Source organism: Sander lucioperca, chromosome 21 (assembly GCF_008315115.2).
Source record: "Sander lucioperca isolate FBNREF2018 chromosome 21, SLUC_FBN_1.2, whole genome shotgun sequence".
Lineage (NCBI taxonomy): Eukaryota > Metazoa > Chordata > Actinopteri > Perciformes > Percidae > Sander > Sander lucioperca.
The window spans coordinates 7,001,413-7,025,489 of NC_050193.1; the positions used below are offsets into that span (position 1 = coordinate 7,001,413).

The window sequence follows — 24,077 nt, forward strand, 5'->3', positions numbered from 1 at the left end:
TTAAGTTGGAAATGAAGATAATATCATTGCCTTGGTTTGGCAATGGCTTTCTGTTATCTCTTTAACAAAACTCTTAACTTCACTCTTAGTTTGTTGATGTTGCTTTTTCTGCTAAATCTTGGCTCTGACATAAAGAAATTTGAAGATAAAGACATATTTTTCCTTCAGATGTTCAAAACTAATTTATATATATTTTAAATAAAACAATTCAAGGCCAGTGATTGGAAGACCTTCACACAGAACCTTTAAACATGAGGTACATCAGGATATTTATTTCATTTAAAGCTTGCAGGAGAAGCAAGAAAAATACAAAACAAAAGATTGGTATTTTGACCAAACATCAATATGAAAGTCAAAATTGTGCATAAAACAGTACTAACATTCTTATAGACAATAATAAAAAAAAGTTATCTTTGAACATTCAAGTTTAAAACTAGATAAATAAAAAACTCTTTTAAACTATTTGGAAAAAATACATTTAACATAATACAGCACGCTGAATAAAGCAGGAATGTAGTTACCTATTGCCCAGCAATATATACAAACATAAATTTAAATTTATTTCTGTTTCATAACTATCCTCCTTTTTGTTTATCATGTTTAGATAATATCAATTTAAATACGGTGGACAAATTATACAGAAAAAAAGTGCTTGCCTCAGAAAAGTCTTTCAGATTGTTGCTGGTTGAATAAAGTACCTGGATGACATGACAAGCCATGTTAGATGTACCTGATTAAACAGGTCTTCATAAAATGATCTATCACTTTGATATTTTGGTCCAAAATAAGAGATTCATTTTTTATCATTCAATAAATACTCAAATAAAATAAGTGTTGGCATGAAAGTAAAGCACACTATGTTCTTAAATCATGGGTAATCTTAACATCTTTACTCAAATATCAAAACATTCAGTTTTTTAAAAACAGAATAGTCTCTATTATGGTAATACTGTCAAATGTAATTTCTCATTTTGAAGGAAATCCTTAATTTTATTAAATTCTAACCACCAACAGTTCCATTTTAGCTTCAAATACAAAGACCAGCTCAATAACAAAAAAGTAAAGAAAATGTAAAGAAGGATACTATTTACACATTTTGCATTTTCCACAAATGGCAGGGCAGTAGTTGGCCGAATGTCTGAGATGGCAGTCTTTAGGAAATAAATCAGACTTTGCGCCCACGTCACTGTTTATCTCCTCAGATGCGAGACTCTCCTGTGTCCTGGGTGCTCTTTGATGCCTGAAGACCACATAGGGGAGAGACAAGCCGATCAGTCACGACAGACAATGTCAGTAATCTTTCATTCTCAGGACAGGCTGTGCTCTGACACACTTCACTTCACATCTCCTATAATACCTTGTCATCTTCAAACCCTGGAAAAGAATTATGGGTTTGCTTTCGGAAGGTTTCCAAATCAAATTTCCAGTGACTTGCATTAAGTCTCTTAAGAAATCTAATTACAGATCAAATGTATGCTGTCCACATGCATACTAAATGTTTGATCTAATTTTACTGTGGCCTTGTCGGTGAGCAATTAAGGCATCTGTTATTTAACAATAAGTAAATGCAATTCTTTTCTAACCTCCTTTAGATAATATGTCTTTTATGAAAATAGATCCAGTGAGCACGAATGGCAAAATGATTGGATAATACAGTTTAACTTCATTGTCATTCCACCTGAATCAGAGACACTGTGGTGACATCAAAATAACGGCTTACATGAGCTTTGCTTGTGTGCGAGGAACTGAAGTTTAAGTAGCTCTTCTCCCCAGGTGCACAGAATCTGGACAGGATGTTTCCATATTCTTCCCTCACCTGAAACCAGAATACAAATTGAGTTTTGACACCAGAAAAAGCAGCATAGCTTTTTATTTTTGAGAGGAGATTGACTGACCTGTTTAGAAAACAGACAGTGCATGACGAAGAGCATAATGCCCTGAAAGCTGCCAAAGATGGTGAACAGGTAACTTGAGATTATTGTGCTCTCGTCAAACTGGAAGCAACCAAAGATCCACATGGTGCCCAACAAACACAGCTGAGCCACTGCAGTAATTGTGAACGCCCTGCAGGAGGCAACAAAGATACACACAGGTTAATCTGAGGCACTTTAACAAGAGTAGCTTACATTTTAGGGAAGAATATTTTGTATTAATGTCTCTTTAGTCAAATTATGCTCCCATTTTTACAAACATGCACACTTCGTACAGTATACGTGTGCCTGACTTACTTTATTTTCTGCAGATTGTCCAGGTCAGGGTTTAAACTTGAGAACTTCTGTGCCAATTTCCACACAGTGATGAGAAAGAAGAAAATGTTTACCTGAAAGGCAACGGATGATGAGGTTTTATCAATGTTCAAATTTTAGGGATATTTTTCAACTCAATAACTATTTTCTTACTCACAATAATGATGACGCAGGCAGGGCCAAAGAAACTCCAAATGAATTCCAAGTTTAACCAACAACTGCAATGCACATTGAGAATTATGTCAACATAACCTGGGATTCAGGTATAAATTAAAAATAAAACAATATCAGCATCAGTGTGGGGAACTTACTATCTTTCAGTGCCATATCCATTGGCATTAGCTAAGGCAGATATAGCGACAATAACAGCTGGGACTCCATAGCCACCTGCCATCATGTAGAGGATTTTGAAGTTGGTGTTAAAGACCAGGACTACCATCCTGAAGAGTTGAATGCCCTCCAGACACATCCAGCAAAATGCTGCCAGGAAGAAGAAATGCAGCAGCCCTGCTACCACTGCACAGCCAACCTAATGCAGTAGGGAGAGAGATGAAGATCTGAATGACAGCAGTGAAAAAAGGACAAAGGATGCTGAGAAATGGGGAGAAACAAATATGTAAAAAACTGAATTGTTGTTTGCCAAGTAAGTAACACTTACAAGGAATTTGCCTTGGTGGTTGGTGCGTACACAAACAACTATACTAAACATTATTATGAAATAAACAATAAACACAGACTCAAATACATACAAAATAGCTGTTTAACATAAGACAATAAAAGGCTGATTTTTTTTAGTGCAGAATGTGCAAAAATATATAGTATGTACAGGTGTATGTACAGTATGTACATGGGCAGGTGTATAGTCCAGGATGTAGGTTAATGCAAATCTATTCCTATCTATTCCCAAGCTGTTACAGAAGTATTTACCCGGCTCTCCGTACGAGAAATGCCTGCAAGGAAGATAACGGTGGCAATGAAGAGGCTGATGCAGAGGTGCAGGTGGATGGTGGTTCTTGGGCTTTTGATAGAGCGGATCAGCGAGAACGTCAGGATGCAGATGAACAGGCAAATTAGTGAAAGGGACAGGCCCACTTGGGTGATCAGAGTCAATGCATACTTGTTGTTGTTGTCCTGTTGAAAGAGAGAGGGTGATATTACGGTACACACACACACACACACACACACACACACACACACACACAAACACACAAACACACACACTGAAGTTTCAACTAGAAACTCTGAACTATTGCGTCATGATTTACTACGTATCATTATATATGTAACTTGAGTTTTAACCTTTATCTCATAGAGCGCCATGAGCACAGCAAAGCTGCTCAGATGGTTGCAGGAACACACAGTGTTTCCAGAGCTGGACTCCACCACACTGCAGCCACGAGCAGACCATGACCCTCCGTTCTCCGAGGAATCCCAGAACACACAGGTGTGGTTGGATTCATTTGACTGTGAAACAAAATAGAGGTAATGACCATTATAGAAGTAATATTTTCCTGCAGAGATAGATTATCATCCTTCATGGCAAACTAGATGCTACCTGTTTGAGGTGGTTGAAAGTCAATTTGACTGGCTCTTTGAGGTGGCTTGTGTTTCTGTTACTGGCAATGACAGTCACAACTTTAGAGTTGATCTTAAAGCTTTCGTTCGCTTGTGGTTTCATCCCACTAAAGAAGCCATCTGCAGAGTCTTCCAGGTTTGCATAGCTCAGCAAGGACACTGTTGTGAAGCCTTTTACAATAACACCAGGATAACACTGGATTAATTGGACATTTATTACATTGCACAAGTTATCTACGTCCTAATGAAAGTGGTTACAAATGTGATAATTACAGGCATGATCATTACCAGGGTAATAGGAGGGATCTCCAGCAGCTGTCTCCAACTGCATGTCCAGCCGAACTTGGTTAGATGATAAGGTCACAGCTCCCTGGGGTAAGTCAGCCCCCTTATGTACCCGCAGGCGCATCTCTGGACCCAGATACAAAGATCACATTTGTATCAACATGCCTTGCTTGTCAATACTGTAGACGATTTCAACAAAAGAGAAATCTACCAACTGTTGAACAAAAAAGTGTAAACCTCAACAATTTGTCTTTGTACCTGTGTAACTGGAAGAGCTTGTTGTGCCGGGGGGCTTAATGAAAGGTCCTATGAACCCCAGAGTGGTCTCCACCACGTTCAGAAAGGTGGAGACCTTCCTGTTATCTTTGAAGGCTCCACGGGACAAGAGCCCATCGATCAAAGACAGCATTTTCTACAGCCACAGGAGAGGAGGGGGAGAGGGAGCAACACCAGCATGTGCAGGGAGTAACAGGAGACAGAGTCAGACCGAGGCAGACTTTCAGGCTGCATAGCAGCTCAGGTCAAAATAAACAGTCTGCATAGTTGTGCACAGACATCTGAATACAATGTGACAGAGCTTGAAGGGGCAGAACTTCCTATTTCTGTGCTGGTTCTGAGGAACTGAAGGCTTTTGCTTTGCATAATCAAATTGCATTTCAATTTAATCATGTGCAGAAATACCTTTAATAGTTCCTCTCCATCCAGCTCTGTCGGATTCTCACTTTCTGTAAGGTCCAGACAGCTTTTTTTCAACTGCATCATGAAACAAAAAATTAGGCCATAGACATGTTATATATATGCTGAACTGTGATAAAACTGTTTATGGTGTAGTGTTACCTCTTTCAGAATGCTCATATCTTTGAATACATCACAGTTTAACGCTGAGGAAAGAAAAGGTTTGGTTTCATTTAATGTGCTTGCTGATGACCATAGCATTCATATTATGACGATACCTATACTCGTGTTCTGTTTACATATATTTACTGAACAAACACCGGTTCAGTAACGGATGTTGGAAACATTTGAGTGCTAATATGTTGTTACCAGTGCAGCGAGACCCATTGTTGCCATAGTTAGTGAACCCTGCGTGGCATGCACAGTAATGGCCGCTGGCTCCATGGTGGCAGGTTCCATTTCCACAGATTGTCTTATCAATCATACATATGTCTAAAATAAAAAAAAATCAGGGAGTGGAAAATGGTATTGCATGTTTCAGTCAGTGCTAATGGAACAACAAACATCCTGGTCCACCAGACTGTTATATAATACATGTCCAAAATGGCACTTGATAGGTTTTTAAAAATAATGCATAGAAACATAAAGCAGAACCAAAATACAGGACAGACATTCACTAAATAAACACACAACCTTGAAAGTCCGAAGAAGTCCTCTTTTGTGGGTCAATTTTCTTGAAAAATATACCCTACATCACTGAGACTCATTACTAGATCAAATAAATAGTACATAGTAAAATGAAAAGTATTTTGCAGCATCATGTCATTGTCCTCACCTTCACATTGCTCCTGATTGCCAGATAAGTTCGATTTGCCTGATTTCAGTCCAAAGCCAGCATTACAGACACAGCGATAACTGCCTGGTGTGTTGACGCATGCTGCATTTTGACCACAAACCATTTCCTCTTGACATTCATCAATATCTATATATGAAGGAAGACGCCGTTTAAGAATAGCTGAGAAAGAAATACATACAGTATGGTACATACCCTATATATCAGTGGTTCCCAACCTTTTTTCCTTGGCGCCCCCCCTACTTATGTCTAAGAAAAGCTGAGTCCCCCCTCCGAAACCAAAGTTGAGGTAACTTTCCCTTACTTTCTTTTTTAATACAGAGGAGTTATCAGCACTTTTACGTTTCTCCGCCATGTTTCGTTCATAAAATAGGGATGCTGTGGCGGCAGGAAAAACAAGGATGATAGCAGCTAGCAGCTGACTTGATGACAGCAAGGGTCCCAGGTTAAGAGGTCCCGGAGGTTTGGCCTACTAAGTAGCCTGCCTACAAGTTTAAGCGAGAACAAAAATATATAGTTTTTATACAGACTTTTGTATACATTATATATTCTAGTGTATTATCATAATTTGTTTAACATGTGCAAATATATATATTTTTTTTACCTCAACCTCAAGCCAGATAAAGACTTGCGCCCCCCCTGTGATCTTTGCCGCCCCCCTTAGGGGTCCCCGGACCCCAGGTTGGGAACCACTGCTATATATAACCTACCACAGTATTTTTTTTACAGTGAGGGTACTGACAAGCATCTTACCTTGACATGTAACGTTGTCACCATAGCGAAATCTTTCCAACCCAGTAGTGGAAATGAATCCATCATCACATGTGCAGTAATAATGTGGAATTGTATTAAAACATTTGGCATTAAGTCCACAGATGCCTCTGTCCTCCGCACACTCATTGATATCTTAAGACAAAAGATAATGATAGGACTTTTATATTTGAATGACGACTGCAGCTGTACAACTTTGAATCAGAGTCTCCGCCATGATGATTCAATATACAAGACTTACATGACTTACCTTTACATGTTAAAGATGTTGCAGCCCCTGATGATGTGAAACCGTCAAGACATTTGCAGTAGAAGCTGCCATTTGTGTTGTGACAGGTCGCATTCATTCCACATGGCTGATCAGGATGGTTCTCCACATAACATTCATCATCATCTTAATTAAGGACAGGAACAAGAAGATGCAATTAACACTCTTTTCATACCAAAAATAAAGTTATGTGGTAATACATTTTGAATGCAATTTTTTTATACATTATTTGAATTCACATGAATTATCTAGCAAACCATTTTATATATTTTCAGTTTCTAATTTCTAAATGCAAAGATGACTAATCTATGACAAACTGCCATAAAATGCACAATGCCACCACATGCCTGTTTTTCAATGGTGGGTTATGTGTTAAAATAAGTTTGTTTTTCATACCAACGCAGGTTTGGTCCTCAAGACTATATCCTTCAAGGCATTCTGTTTCCGACAGGACCATGACGAGAGAGAGGTACAGAGCTGAAAAGCAAGCAGGCGACTGTCAGTCTACAAGTTCATCACCGTCTAAGCAATAATGCAACATCTGCTACACTGGCACCCATGCTTAATCTCTTAATCTACACTAATTTGAAAAAAGCGTTCAAAGATATTTTAGTTTAGCTTCAGGGATATTAAATGATCAGTTTGATCACATAAATAACACCACCAAAAATTTTAAAAAGGCTCTGTTGAAAAGATAAATTCCCTCATTCTCTACCCTCATTTCCTCAGATTGTTCCAACAGCATCTGCACCATTATTCTAAATGAACACATGGGTGTCTGGAGAACTCTGCTTCCTATGTATGAGGAAACATCAGCTGGCGTGGCACAAAAAAAGCATAAGGCTACATCCTCAGACTGTAAAAGTGCAGAGTCAGTCCTTTATGGTCACCTAAATGGTACCAGATGGGTGTGATGTACAGGCAAATGGAAACAGGAAGAAAGAGTCCAGTTACTTCTTTTCTTCCCATTATCAGTTTATGCAATTAATTCTATAATCATCATCAAAATAAGCAAGTAATTCGTTGTTAATTAAAAAAGGGTCAGTTCATTCAAATCATAAAGATGCATATTCCCAGTTATTAATAGTGATGTCTAGCCATGCAGATAGTTTTTGTATTATTTGTTGATGATATTTGTTGCTCAAGTGTTTGCAGCAGCACTAATACATTGGAGGTGAATGGAATTTTGTACTTTAAAAACCTCTCTCTGGGTCGCTTGGGTAGCTCAGTTGGTAGAGTGTGCGCCCACGTATAGAGGGTTTACTCCTCGAAACAGCGGCTGCGGGTTCGACTCTGACCTGCAGGCCTTTGCTGTATGTCATTCCCCCTTTCATGTCTGCAGCTATCCTATAAAAATAAAGGCCTAAAATGCCCAAAAAATACTCTATACCCTCTGTGTCAACAGTTTCACTAATCATTTGTTTTAACTTTGGAAGAAAATAGTTTCCCTTAGAACTTGTTGGATACAGTAGATATTGGGGGTAAGTAGGAAAGTACAGCATGTTTTTGGGGATTTGGCAGAACTGATCATTTAATTGCTAACTTAAGCTACGTATCATTATATATAGTTAAACTTAAACTAATTTACATAATGTAGAATTAACACCCTAAACTGTTTTCAGATTAAAAAAATTGTGGGCAGCTGATATCATGATGTAGCCTAGATTAAGCTTACATTCATATCTGGGGACAGGATAATATCAAAGATTAAAAATGGCTTGCTAAAATTGCAATCAGGACATTATGATGTTAGTTGCTCAGAGGTTGGTATTTCTCAATGTTTCTTCCTGTGTGACAGTGGGCGCTATGAGGCAGCAAGTAACGTGGGTGCTGTGCAATAAGCTCATAGTGTATAAATACCACTTTAAAAGCAGAAGAGCAACTGCAGTGAGTTGTTTGAAGAAAAGCTGCTGTGTTCAGCATCACTCTGCTTCTTTTCTTGTAATTGATTTGGGCTCTTTCCTACACTCTCTCAGACTCTGACTGCTGCAGAGGCTCACATTAAGAATTGTGACAGTTTGAGTTTCTCACTCTATAATTTCTGCCAGTGAAACTTGCTGGCAGATTTGATCTCAGAGAGATGTTGTTAAACAAAGTTAAAAAAACATCGAATTTAGAAATAAACATTATTATATAGAGTAAAATAGTTTTAATGTTGTCTGTTACAGTCTTTTACTGATTTATTTTTGTTGTGATCATGTGATTTTATTTTAAATTTCTCTGTAAAGCGCTTTGGTCAACGTTTAAAAAAAAGTGCTCTATAAACACATTTGACTTGACTATTATTAGACAATTATTAACTTTGTTAATTCCATTTGAATCTTGAATCTTGAATCCACTCCATGTATACATTTAATTTCAGTAATGTGTTAAATACTAAAAGTGTCAATATCTGTTTTTTGTCTAAAATGTCATGGTAGATTATAACAGAAGACATACACTGATATAAATACCTATTCTGAAAAGTTTGCAGGCAACTAAAGCCAGTTAGTTTCCCTCCTTGGAGCACAGAACATTTTCAAACTTTCTCAGCAGAAGATTTTCCATCCAAACTACTGTGCAAATGCATGACAGATGTGACTCACCCAGTATGAGGAGTTTCCACCTGGCCGCCATGGTGAAGGGGGTAACCGATCTGGATAAGGAAAGTTAAAACAACCCAAACTAGGAAACTCTCCACATTCAGATGGCACAGTTCTTTCTCCTTCTCGTTCTTCTCTTTTCGTCTCCTCTCAAATTCTTTTTAAAAAAGTTTCCCCAAGGAACAGTAAAATGCATCCACTTGTCAGGTTAATGGATGTGGAAAAAGTAGCTTCAGTATATGCTGATACCTGCAAATAATATATATTTAAAAAATCAGCTGGAATCAGTAGTCTCTCATCTCATACAATGACCTCTCCTCTGTCTAACTCTCCTTGTCTCTGTCTCTTTCTCCCCTTTGAATCGTCATCCTCTCTCACTAATGAGGTGACATGCTGAGATGACTAGTTTTCAGGGGAGGGGTTTTCTCAATCACGCCTCTGACACAGAGGTTTGTAGGGGAGAATCGCTACAAGTTTCTGAAAAGTAATAGTCAAGTTCTTTCTCTCTTTCTGTGTTAGTTCCTCTCTCTGTATCCTTCCCCTCTGTTGGACTCTGTGGTTAGAGGACAGACAGGGGGTCAAGAGGAGTTTATGAGGCTGGCCATTGTCCTGCTGGTGGGTAAATTCCCCATAGGCAGAGTTTTAGCACACATGACTATGGCGATAGCATATATATAGCTTGTGCCTCTGAGTGCCTCAGTCTGGACAATGTAACAATGGTAACAATGTTAAGCTTAATTTTGAAAGAAGTGAAAAAAGAACAGTGAAGTATATATACTTCACTGTTCTTTATGAAATTCCCCATTCCCTGGAGGCAGACCTACTGCACTTATTTTATTTTCATCAAAAGGGTATGTAGAGTTTTTTAACCAGACCTACATTAGGCCAATGCGGTGGGACAAAGGAAGAACTTGCTTTTGTCAGGTTTGGGCTGCTATTAAATAAATTTCCATACACTGTGAAACATTACAGACCCATTTAGTTATGTCCACTTATTTCTTATTTTTAACTGAACGAGCTTATACAAGTTGTGGAGTTTGAACTCAACTTTATGAGTTTTTGAAAGATAAACTTGCATTTATTCATTGGATCGACTATTTAAATATTTTTGTCAGATATGTATGTGTTGATTGAACTTGGGTATGTAAGTTAAGTTATCAGTTGAAAAAAAGCGTGTGTGTGTGTGTGTGTGTTGCAACAAAAAAGAGTTGCCTTTCGAGTTTAAAATAACCTGTCTTCTTTCACGGCAAAGTTAAAGCATGGACACAATAAATTAATTATACACCGCACACACTGATACACACTTATACACACTGAAATTTGAATAGGCTACATCACTTATCTGCAGTCCGCAGATGAGTGATGTAGCCTATTCAAATTTCAACTAAAATATAACACATGTTGTGGAAAACAAGAAAGCACTAGTGCCACCGGCGGAGGGAGTACCTGTGAACGGCTTGTGAATTGTGAATTTGGCATTTCACTCTTCTCAAATTGAAATGGAAAGTACTTTTCAAAAGTCAAACGTTTAGCTCCGCCCACATTTAGCCCAACCTCGATCTGCGTACTGCAGTCAGGTGCAATTGGTTCATTGGCTGGTCAATTCCCATGATGCAAGGTGGTAAATAGAGTTGTGTTAAAATTTGCTGAAAAGTTTCCAGTTTGTTCGAAATGCAAATGTAACTTTATGAATTCCGTTTATTAAACGTGTTTGCTTAGAATGTAGTGTTTCGTTGCCTGGTAATTGTCATTGTTGTGCTGATTTACATTTGTAACCATGAGTTAAGTGACTGTTACGTTTGATAAGAAGAGCTGGAGTAGTGCAGCGTTAAACTTTGAGCAATAATAGGTTTCCTTCAGCCATTAATCTGCAGTGTGTCACTTTGCTGGCGGCTCTGTTATGTCAAGTGACGCAAGCCCAGTGGCTTTGGAGGGGCCCTTATTTCTCACAGAGCCCTGTGGCAGCTGCACCCACGCTATCTCTGCTATAAATGTGGTTATGCTGTTTTAACTTGAAACTGTGAGTTGTAATAAAGCAGAAAAGTATGTCTGTTATACTAGGCAAGAAAAGTTTATTGCATTATTGAAGAAACTAAATTATTTGTTTTAACTTAAAGTATGAAGTTAAACCAAATAATAAAAAATTAACTAAAAGAACAACTTTAACAAAACGAGAACACTGTAGTTACATCAACCTCATTAACTTTAATTTCTAAGTTGAAACAAAGGCAGTCTTCAAGTTGAGTGAACTTTGATTTTCAAGGCAGCAGGTGAACTTGCATTTCCAAGTTAAACTACCATGAAATGTCTTACAGTGTACTTTAAATATCTTTCAGTGCGGTGACCCATTTATTTCGACGGTACACGCTCACCACGTAGCACAGGTACATTTCAGTTGTCCATCATTGTAGGTTTCATTCTGCTTTCCAACTAAATCCTAATAAAACAATACCAGTGACAAGCCATTAACACGGTGGAAAGCTGGATGCTTTCCCCTTTGCCACACACCTGTGTACCTCTAGCTGATTACCTTTATGCTTTCCGGTAACAATGCTCCACCCAGTGATCAAATACAAAACTGCATATGCATTAAAGCAGCCATATTATGCTCATTTTCAGGTTCATAATTGTATTTTAAGGTTGTACCAGAATAGGTTTACATGGTTTAATTTTCAAAAAACACCATATTTTTGTTGTACTGCACCGCTCTCTCTCACTCCTGCAGCTCCTCTTTTCAGCTGGTCTCTGTTTTAGCTACAGAGTGAGACCTCTTTTCTTCTTCTTCTTCTGTACTATCTTTGATTGCACTCGCACATGCCCAGTAGCTCAGATGTAGATCATGTCAGCTAGCTAGCTTCATAGACAGTAAAAGAAAGGCTGTTTCTACAACTTTGGTCAGTTACAAGGCAGGATTAGCTGGGAGACTTCTAAATGAGGGCACACATGTAAGTAGTTCTTTTGTAGATTATGGTGAACTTGTGTGTGTTGTAGCAGTGCTTTGCTATTGAGAATGAGGTAGCATGCTAGCGTTAGCATGCTAGCGTTAGCATTAGCGTTAGCATGCTAACGCTACGAGCTAATGGTTGCTGTTAGCCTGCTCGTTTCGGTTTGTGACGTCACAAGCCGTGCCGATTTTGAACAGCTCACCCAGAGACTGAAGGCAGGACACATTCAGAAACTGTATCTCACTCTAAACAGCATGGATGGATTTTTTTCAAAGTTTGTATGTGTGTGGAAGCACCAGAGACACAAAATAACACCCCAAATCCCAGAAAAAGTGATTTTTTCATAATATGGGCACTTTAATGTCACCAACAGGGTATATAAACAAAACAAAAAGCAAAGCTACATAATGGCTCCAACAGGGTAGAAGAAGTAAATGTAGGTCATAGATTACTGTTTACTTAAAAAAACACAAAATGCTGTGCAAACTACAAACCAAATTCTTTATCATAAGCTCCAGAGAAGTGTCAAATGAATGTACATGTATTGTCAGTAAGAGGAAATACAATTCTCAGAAACCTGCATGAAGGAACATAATGTTCTTTTCTTTATGACACATTTGTAATGTTCACTATGGCTGTGTCACAAGGTCCCTGCTGTGCAGACTTGTGTTTGTTGTACTGGCTTAAGCATTACAAATCTGAGGAAATGCCGACATGCTGTAAGCATTTGTAAGAGCAACCTAATAGAGAAAAATAAACTGTTACATATTCAGCAACTGTTCTTGTTTCCAGCTCACAGTAGCAAGGTCATTTTCAGGTCTGAACACTGTCCCAATGCTCACTGACAGGTTGATTATTGTGTTATTTCACACTCCTAAACAATTGGGTAGGCTTTGGGCTTTGTGGGCCTGAGAAAATGGAGGTGACAGACAGCCGGCCTTTAGGGACTATAGCAGTGTACAGCTGTGTTACAGAGCATGCTCACAGAGGGACCTTGAAATGTACTAACATTTGCATGACCTATACAAAAGAAAAAACCTGCCTGCAAATAGACGAAATGTGTTCCTCCAGTGACATAGTTATTCAAAGGTTTCTGGTGCACAATCCATCCAAATGAATAATACATTTAAACAGTGGTATTTAATGATGCTCACGTTCAACCATATAAAATACTTTTGAAATATTTAACCTCAATAAGTTATCTCAAAAAAAAGTTACCATCATGCAAACATAAAACAACAACAATAACAACAACAACAACAACACTGCCCTACAAAGGCAAAAGACCATAACTCGCTAGAGTGTGAAACTGAGAAAAATGACTTTAAAGTTTCTGTTTTGTCCAGACAAAAGTATTATAGGTAGGACTCCCAAAATTTGACAACTAGTTGGTATAATGAAGAAATGTTTGTATGCAAAAAAATCTTGAGCTCAAAATTGACCTTTGACCCTTGTTTGGCAGTTACTGTACTCTGCCTTTGTATCATGTGCCAAAAACAAGGAGTCGTGCAAAGGCAAAATGCAATAACTGACATATAATCAATATTAGCTTGCTGTTCACCATACTTCCATCCATTATAAGAACACCTAACCAAGGTCTAGTCATCATGGTATTAGTTTTAAATGATATAGAAGACCTTCCTATTTAGTTAGTTTAGTTTAGTTACAATAAATATTTTCTCAATAAAGATAATTTAATTATAATTGAATACAAAGGTATATTTATTGTTTAACGATAAATATATTATGTTAAAATACTTTTGCAAGGCACTGTATCCGTGTCATATTCTCATTAGGGGCTGAGCCCCCCTAAAGGTCTGATCCTAGAACCGCCCCTGGTTAAGGGTTAAGGGCCACCAAACTGCTCACAATGCACAGTCAACAAACTGGACTTGGATTACTACTTTTTAACTCTGAGATAACATAGACAGAGTTGACCGACCGTTTAGGTTAGCCTACTTTGTACGGACGTTAGCGATAACTAGCTTAGTGCTATTATGGATTTGTGTACGATCTGACATGAACACCTGCAAGAAGGAAATATGGTTCAAACACGTATGGATTGTTGTGGATACAGCAGATGACGTGCATTGCTATGGATTGTATCTTCCATGGATTATATCGGATTGCATGGAAAGGTAGGATGCCTGTGTATTTAATAACTGGTTTTCGGTGTCTGATGTCAGGCTTCGTCAAGTGAGGAGGTGTGTCAGCATCACCGTTAGCGCTACGTGACACAGATTAAATTTAGCTAGCTCCGTGCTGTCACTGACGTTGACAGATCTGAACCATCGCCACTTTATTTCAAAGATGTGTCGTGTGTATGTTACGTGGTTTGGTGACAATTAAAAGCGGCAAACTTTGACAGTATGACAAAGCCAGAGTACAGTAACATCACGGCGGCACAGTAACATCTCTCTTGATGCCTGGCTTAACAAAGTCAGAACACCATAACTCAACTTCAGCGTGCCGGAACAAAGGCAAAGAGCCGTAACGGCTGTTACGGCGTTCTGCTGTGGTTTCTCGTATCGTTTTGGATGTTACGGTTGTCATAGCCCTTTATTTTCTCGTTAAAACAATCAAATTGACTCACGATATTTATTCACATGATAAAGGAGGTCTCACATAACCCAAAAATGACATTAACTCATTTTTGACCAAACATGATGTTACGGCGTTTTGCCTTTGTAGGGCAGAACAGTATGTGACAGTTTTGATAACATAGCTTTCAGTCCTACTGTTCAACCTCATTTAGAGCCTGGGTTGGGTAGATATTGGTGAATGAGTCTTAATTTGGAGGAAAAACAAAATGAAACACAAACTGAACTAAAAAGCAGATTGTGAAAACATAAATCAAAGGTGTTTTAAAGGGTGGCTATGAATAACAACATGTAACACACTGTAACTCTAATCACTAAGACACCAAACAACATTTTTATAAAGACAGTATTTATTTACAGCACACAAAACAAAAAGAGGAACTCGAGTTGACGCACCAGAGGGATACTTTTTCACTGTAGCATAGTAAGATGCTTCTGCGTCAACTCCACGCCGTAGCTATGCCGTCGCTCCTACGGCGTCGTGACCTTTTCGGAGTTCTGCGTCGGGGTTGCTTTGCATCGCGGTGCATTTCACCGCCATAACTAGGGGGTGATAAGTCTGAGGTTATTTGCGAGGTGTCTGCCAGCCAGTTTATGTTATGTTAGCAAGCAAACTTTAGCACAACTGCCCACAAAGTACTGCTTGCTGGCGAAGTGCTAATTTCAAAACGTTACTGCGGGGGTACGCCGTCGATTTGACGCAGAAGCATAAATCAGCCTTAACTTACGGCACATCATGTACTGTGTAAAGACTGACACTGTTCTTTGATGACAGCTCGAGCCCACAGCGCACACTGTGCAGTGCTGATGGGAATAGTAATACATAATCCAGGAGTGGAGTACAACAGTTAAAATACACGTTACTGCACTCTGTTTTACACAGTTTATCATAATTAAGTGCACCGTTTACAATCAAGTGCAAGTCGTATGAAAAGTGACGAAAATGCAGTTAATTTACAGTACAATTAGAAGTGATTGAAAAGGGGTCACAAAAAATCACTTCTCAGTGCTACATATAACCCCCTTTGCAATAAGGTGGCCTATTTAAACTGAACAGCAACTGATGCCACTGGCCCACACATTGAATCCACATTATAATCATTGTCAGGCTCTGTGTAATGAATTTTTGGCTAAGGATGTTGTGATCACTCTCCGATCTAAGCTGTGCTGAGCTTGTTATATCCTTCCAATGAGTAATGAGGTCAGAGCCTGTTATCACCTCTATACATATACTCTGTATTTAAACAATGTATCTGTTCCACTTGTTGTTGAACTATAGTGTCTGACTGCTTTTATAAAGAGTAATTTCCAGCCAAAATGATCATGGCAAGCGTCCAAGGCTTATCCTGTTATCTCACAACATTCTTCCTGTCCGTACATATAAAGTTTTGGATGTTTTGTGTTGGCTGTGTTTGTTTTCTTTTTAGTGTCTTTCTGAATTCTCAAACAATAAGGAGGGACCTCAATGTGGCCCAGCTGTCTCAACAACTTCCTGACAAACCCTGAACAAAAAGGTCAGAGTGGAGACTGAGTAGTCTGGTCAACCCCCTCTGTCTAACAGAGATGACTGAGACTTAGTCATTTAAAAATGTTCTATTTTCAAAGAAAGCTGCAGTGCATAAATATTTCCAAAGCTGCTACACTGATGATGTTATCCTTGCTGCGGCAGTGTGGAATAATGTTAAGTTGAAGTCCTTCCACGTGCAAATTTACTTATATTTTATAATCACGTTCTCTTGCACCACCTTATAAAATATACTTTGAAAAAGCTTGTGACAATGTTATGGATATGGCAGGATGATGCACACTGGATAGTGTTGCAACACCACACCATGTGTGGAACATTCACTATACAGTTTGTGGCTATAGTGGTTAAGCAAAACACTGGCCTATTCATTTATGAACATCATAAAGGAGTTGCTGGCAGAGCTATTAGACTGTGCCAGCTCACCGTATAGTTCTTGTTTGGATATTCTACAGAGAAAGAAAGATGGCCTCAATAGCAGAATAAATACAGAATGTCAAACTTTCTTTTTTTCTTCTCGTCCGTCCTTGAGTGACTTTTGGAAACTATAAAGTGGGTAAACCCATAAAAACGGATTTACTGTCAAAATTCCATTTCCCCTTTTTCCCTTCTACTTAGGGCCCAGTTTTAGCATCTCAAAATATACTAGTACTTTGAAAAATGGATTAAGATTGTTATGATCACTTTTATGGGGTCAGCTCATGACCATACAGTATCCCAGGTTTTTTTTTTTACTCCTGAGTGCAGACTGACATCCTCTAGTGGTATAGGTCAAAGCTTAAAAACAGATTGGAATTAAAAATGCTTAAATTATCTTTTGTTTTTATTTAATTGCATTATCACTCTACTACTATTCATATGTTTTTAAATTGACATCTATCTTTCCTATCGTTTTTTTGTAAAAACATTTTTTTTTTTTGAAGTGAAAGAGGAATAAAGCTTACTTTTCATTTATTCAAGAGCATGATCTAACCCAGCAGTGTGGCAGGGATCCAGAAACTCTCATAATACTGCATATTAGAATTCAAATTTTCCTATATGGATACATAAACAATGAGGATCCGTCTAGTTTCTTTAGTCTTGTAGTTTCCTTTCAGTTTCTTATCTGCCTATTTGACTGAGTTATCCCACATTACTGTAGATTAACACTTGGGTTCACAGTTTACAGTTGACCAAGTTCAGTTAGAACAACATTTAGAATGTTCCCGTATGAATGAATATCAAATGTTGCAAGAAAGACACCAATAACCCAAAAATGCTTTTGAATGCCACATACAACACCCTGCCCCACCAGTAACTAAGTGTTATAGTGTGTGCAAAATGGTATTTCCTTTATATAGCTGTGAAAAAATAGTTCACATGCATATAGAGGAACTGTGATCATGCATCACACTTTCACACCTTCCTGATTTTTTATGAGATGACGTCTCAGTAGAAGAAGTGGTGACAAAGTGTTTGTTCCATTATGTTCTCAACGTTTTGTGGAAATAAATTATAATAGTTTGAGCTATAAAGGTTTTTGTTTTTTTTTGCTAAATAATTTCCTGTCTCATTTAACACTTCTCCATTGTTCAAATTAATTATGAAATATTTTCTTTTGATTTCAATTTTGGAGGCTCAAGAAGAGTTTTGAACATTTTCCCTTTTACCATCTACTCTGCCCTTTTATAATCATAATTCCTTAACAGCTGAAATTCCACTAGATAATAAAGTTCACTGTCTTTATTTTTTAAATCATTTAGCTGATCTCTAGATGCATCAGCCAAGTTATCAATATTTCGGGTTAATTGCTAAATTTCTGCTGCTAAAGTTTGTTCTTTCATTTTCTTTTTCATTCAGAAACTGTATCTCACTCTAAACAGCATGGATGGATTTTTTTCAAAGTTTGTATGTGTGTGGAAGCACCAGAGACACAACATAACACCCCAAATTCCAGAAAAAGTGATTTTTTCATAATATGGGCACTTTAAACCCTCTTTCTATGTAATGGCTGGTGTGAAAAAAGCCGCTTGGGCCAAAATAGAATACCTCACTTGTATAAATATAGACCAGTACAAAGCACTTGCACATGCATGCATACTCTCATGCATATACAGTACTGCCCTACAAAGGAAAACGACCTTAACTCGCCAGAGTGTCTTGACAATTGAGTTATAGGTATAATATTGTAATTTTCACATTTTGTAGTGTATACCTGTATTAATCTATCGACAAAAAAATGTTGAACTCAAATTTGACCTTTGACCCTTTTTTGGAAGTTACTGTATTCTTAGCATTGCCCACAAAATGACAATCGGTCATACCAAGGCAAAAGACCTTAACTTCTATTTTATAGCACAATGTTATGATAACAATGATAACTTTTACTTAAAATGTAAGCAATATTAATCCTATTGGACTCACTATGGTAAAAATGGGTTCACATTTATCAACATCATATGAAAATGATATATCAATATAATTTTTCTGTAGGCCTATTTCATACTCATACTAGGACAACACAGGCAGTCGCATGATTGATTCACACACTCTCTCTGACAGATGTCAGAATTAAGCATGAGAGTGTTTTGATGTTTTAATGCATATAAAGCATGTTCTTCTGTTTGGATATGAGGCACTAATTTAGACTCATTGCAAGAATGAAGATGTGAACATAAAGATGCCGTCATTCACGTGCATATTAAGTAGCCACGTTGGTTTGTTTTGGTCTTATAATACATCCATAGATGCTCTGTAGAGAGGATGGTTAGTTTAGCCAGCAGTTAAGTTCACAATTTGTGAGTAAAAATGGCCAAATTTCAAGATTGGTGGCAAACTAAGATAAACAGTTAGACTACAAACCGACAGCTTTTGCTTTAGCTTGTTTGTCAGAATTCGCTATTTAGAGTAGAGTAGAGCTGTGTTTGTGTAAACAGCGCGGTGGACGAGAGTGGACTGCGCCCAGACAGAGATTGAAATATATCGCTTCCTACATGTGTATGCCTGTAGACAGGTGAGTGGGTATTAATACGTATTTACTTTTAGGTTTTATTGTAGCCTACTTACAGTAACGAGCGTAGCGGTATCTTTCCCAGTCAGGTACATGTGCTGCGTGTCAGCGTCGTCCTCTGCTGTGTGTGTGTGTGTGTGTGTGTGTGTGTGTGTGTGTGTGTGTGTGTGTGTGTGTGTGTGTGTGTGTGTGTGTGTGTGTGCGCGCAGCGGGGGCGCAGCGCAGGCATCGCATTTACAGAGTACCTTAACTCAATTTGAGCATTCTGAAGCGCCATGAAACAAAGACAAAGAACCGTAACTGATGTTACAGTATTCTGCCTTGGCTTCTCTACGGATTTTGAAGTTACGGCAAAGTCAACAATTTTCTCCCCAAAACAATAAAATTGACTCAAGATATTTGTCCACATGATAAAGCAGATCTTTAATGTTCCAAAAATAACTCATTTTCGACCAAAACTGAGTTACGGTCTTAAATTTTCGCTTTGCACGGCAGAGTACATGCATGTACATACGCATGCATGTACATACGCATGCATGTACATACGCATGCATGTACATACGCATGCATGTACATACGCATGCATGTACATACGCATGCATGTACATACGCATGCATGCATAACGTGAGAATGTGTACCATGTGAGTATAAGGGTATAGTATAGAGTGTGAGTATGTATCTATGTGCATGAGGGTGGCAGCAGCTCATTTCATTCTCCATCCATATCTCAAAGCTGCAATCTAAGATAAAGGCCAAACTCGGCTTCCTTTACAGAAACCGCTAAAATTTTCATTCTACCCATGTTAGATTATGGTGACACTATGTACAGGGTTGCTTGCAATAACACTCTGTCAAAACTCGACACTCTTTACCACTCTGCATCAAGTGCCTCTTTCACTACACACCACTGCACCCTTAATTCACAAGTCTGGCCCTCCCTTCACACTTTCCGCAATATTCAAGACCCTTCTTGGCCGATCACCTCCTTACTTATGTCACCTGCTGCAGCCAAAGTCTGTCACATACAACACCCAGACCTCACTTCATATTCAATTAAGCATTCCCAAAACCAGCTTTGCCTCTGGTCTTTCATCTTTTCAATCTGCCGCAGCTCTCGACTGGAATGCCCTGCAAAAGATTCTCAAACTGGTCAAACTAATTTCCATGTCATCCTTCAAAACCGCCATATCATCCTTGTTCACTGAAATATGCAGTTGCTTTTCCACATCATAATTTTCCAGCTAAATATTTGTATGGTTTCTCCCTCTCTTACTTACTGCTGTCTGTGTTTTATTTCAAATTGTATTTTATGTCATTTAAACTTTCTAAAGTTTCTACAGTTTTAAAGTTTTTCTAATGTATTTTATTGTCTAGCCATCCTTCCCTTTCCCTAAATGGCTTTGCCACTTGTCATGCTGACATTGTAAATAAGTACCTGTTCTAAATGACTTGCCTGACAAAATAAAGGTGAAATAAATAAAATAAAAAGCTCAGTCCATAGGAACTTGGCTTGTTCAAAGTCCCCGTAATAGTGCCCGCAGCCCCTTCACTCTGACATCTCTCCAATTAATGCATGTATAGGTCCTGGGCATGTGTAATGTCTGTAACAACAGAGTGTAAAAGGTAATTTTCCCATTGGGGAATGATAAAGTATTTCTTCTTCTTCTTAGTATGTGTGTGTGCAAAAGTATTCATGTATGTGGAGGAGGTCGGGGTAGATGGTTGGGTCAAACAAACACAAGCTTAATTACTTTTTGACACAGATATTTTCTGATCATATAGATTACAGGTATCTTCAGATAGACCTACTGTACTGTATCATTGAATACATGAATGTAGATGAAACACTGGCTGATTAGTAATACAAGCCTTAAAACAATTATAAATTATGAAAACAAACTTTTACAGCATCAGAAAACATTGACCCCCCCAGGTGTAGTAGTGTTAGCATATTATGAAAAGATTTCCAATCAATTTGGGAGTGAAATCAAGCTCCGCACCTGTACTTTCTAAAGAAAAGAAAAAAAGACTTTTAATCTACTATGTTTTGGTTATAACAAAGCTGCACAGATATAGCTGAAGTTAGTGCATAAAACAAAATGGTGTGGTTGCTGCTCACTGTGAAGGTTTTGTCAAAGTGAAATAGCACAGTCTTGTGGAGAAAAGTGGTTAATACACCATCACTCGAATTTGTAAAATATCCTCAGGGTGTGCAGATCAGGGCAGCTTCTAAGTAGAGCCCGTAGCAGGTGTAAGATAATTTTCAGTGTTGAGAATTTTTCTTATCAGGTGCAATGTGGAACAACAATTTACCTCCTGTTATTGGGTTGGGAATTAAGGCGGAGCCACTAACTCAGCAAGTTCAGCATGTTTAAGGAAAACTCTTAAAGATGCTGACTTTAGCATTTTGAACATGATGCTGGTTTACATGTAGGCTACAGTACCAAAGCCAGAGGGCCGCTCTAGGGCAAATGATCAAACCATGTTTTATGTTAAATACTTGCATTGCAATATCCTCTCTAATATTCCAGGTCAAACAACTGCATCTTTTAGACTGTATTTGTTTTAATTATATTGGACTGGATTGTTAGATGGTATGCACTCAAATTGTCACATGGCTACATTTTCTTTCATCATTTTAACTATCAGGACACTGTTAAGCACCACTGCTTGAGCAACTGAAAACATGCAGGCCCATTTGCAGTCTTACTACAGTTAATATGAAGACATGTATAATCAGTCACGTGTTAATTAACTTAATTGCTTTAATATTTAAAATATCATTGATTACAGACATTTTGACAGCAGTACACAATCACTAATACTAATACAAACCTCAGTGTATTTACAGTGCGTCCTTTTGGACTCTTTCTGTGAGTAGGCTATATTGTGATTTAATAATCTCCTTCTTGTCCTTTACTTCTGTTACTCAGCATTCAAGCAAACTGGAAGTAAGCTACAGTACACAGCATGTTTTGAGTTTTATTTTTTTTTTACATCTGCAGTTTTACATTTAGTTAAGTAGCATATTTATAATTCATTGTATTGTATGCTGCATCACATCCATTGCAGAGTAAAAACAAAAGTCAAATGAAAAAGTCATGATAAACAATGCGAGAATGCAACAAAAAGAGGCTAAATCATATGGAATATCAGCAGCTGCAGCAGAGAGGGAGCTGCGGCCGATCAGCTGTCGATCAGCTGTAAGACATTATACATGCTGTAATGTTTAGGCTACGTTCACTGGTGGAGTTTCAGAGGCTTTTCTTTTTTTTTCTCTTTAGCCAGCTTGGTTTTCAATTTAGAGCCACCGTTACATAAATGCATACAAACGTGTCAAAATTACGATCTCACGTCAAGTTGCATTGACATCTGTAGGATCTTTTTTTTTTTTTTTTATCAGCCCCAAAAAGGGGCGTGGTATTTATTGACGCTTTGCGAAGTACCCGTATGCCACTCTCGTCTATTACCAAAGAATTGCTCTTACCCATAGACAATAGTCTATGCTATTACCTCAGCAGGTAAAAAAGCTTGTGATTACCGGTGTGCAATCACGCGGCGGGCACGCTAAATTGTCACCATCGCGTGACCGAGTGTGACCAACAGGTGCTGGATCTATCTTAAATCCACATGGTGGAACCTCCACTTCTACGTTCACTTAGGAACTCGTAGGTGTGTACGACCTGCTGATTTGGACAATAATCCCTGTCACAGTTGTGACAACTGCGCGCACATTCAACTTACAGTTTGAGGAGCACAGTGGGGCCAGCGAGGATGAGTGGACTGCTTGTATTTTGCATTGAAAACAAACTAGCAAAGAAGTTGAACGTAGAGCAGATTGTGGAGGAGTTCGAGGAGCACGTTTGACAGAGTGCCACTCAGACAGGTGAGTAACCTACAACAACCTCACTTATAGATTCATCGCTCTTTTTTTCCGGATAATGCTAACAACCACTTCATAGCAACCGTAGTGAGTGTGTGCATGTGTGTACTATGCTACATGATATGTAACAATTGTGCAGGCGTTTTTTGCTTAAATGAATGTTTTGGGCTGGAGCTGCTGTTGTGTTTTTAATGACAAGGCTTACCTGTACATCTGCATTGGTGATGCTTTATTATTATATTCATTCTATAAGAAAGTTATTTAATTTCTGTAGTTTATTGTATTATTATTATTATTATTATTATTATTATTATTATGCTTGTTGCACCCGCCGCGGTGCCAGTGCCCCCTTTTAGCCTGATCATTGTCGGCTAATTTTGTTGAATTGTCTGACTATTGTCCTCTTCTGGTTAAGTCTTGTGAGACTACACTGAGCAGAGATGGCAAAAGTACTCACTTCCCGTACTCAAGTAGAAGTACAGATACTTGTGTTAAAAAATACTCTGGTAAAAGTAGAAGTACTTTACTCAAGTAAAAGTAACAAAGTACAGGCTTGGAAATTTACTTAAAGTATAAAAGTAAAAGTAGCCTTGCAAATGACAACCATTTTTTATGCAAAGCTACCTGGAACACACAAATGTTACTAGAGTGCAAGCTGAGAAACTTCAGTGGACATGGAAAAAAGGCTCTTTATATGCCATTGCCTACATTTTAAATAGATTTCTGCCAATAGACCTAAAACATCACATATATGATTATTGTGACAGAGACTGGACTCCAGGTTAATAAGATTCTGACTGAGTAGCAAGATATGAATTCAATTGTGATTCTGTGAGAATTCACAGATCCAGTTTCTCTTTTTTAATTTTCCCCTTAACA

General features: G+C 38.2%; 1 protein-coding gene across 2 annotated transcripts; it reads right to left on the reverse strand.

Annotated features, from left to right (window-relative positions):
* Positions 1-1,271: 1,271 nt before the first annotated feature.
* On the reverse strand, positions 1,272-9,727 carry LOC116059436 (adhesion G protein-coupled receptor E1). 2 transcript variants are annotated; one of them, XM_035997100.1, is made up of 19 exons: positions 9,259-9,727; positions 7,070-7,150; positions 6,656-6,799; positions 6,388-6,540; positions 5,623-5,763; positions 5,151-5,273; positions 4,944-4,987; positions 4,788-4,859; positions 4,365-4,518; positions 4,110-4,232; positions 3,802-3,992; positions 3,546-3,710; positions 3,174-3,377; positions 2,558-2,775; positions 2,404-2,464; positions 2,229-2,320; positions 1,896-2,064; positions 1,701-1,816; positions 1,272-1,669 (listed from the first exon to the last, which is right to left on the reverse strand). In XM_035997100.1, the coding sequence occupies exons 1-19, from the start codon at positions 9,287-9,289 to the stop codon at positions 1,579-1,581; spliced, it is 2,373 nt and encodes a 790-aa protein (XP_035852993.1). In that variant the 5' UTR covers positions 9,290-9,727; the 3' UTR covers positions 1,272-1,578. The 2 variants fall into 2 exon arrangements, with proteins under 2 accessions (XP_035852993.1, XP_031168368.1); XM_031312508.2 differs by having other exon boundaries at positions 5,617-5,763.
* Positions 9,728-24,077: the final 14,350 nt, after the last annotated feature.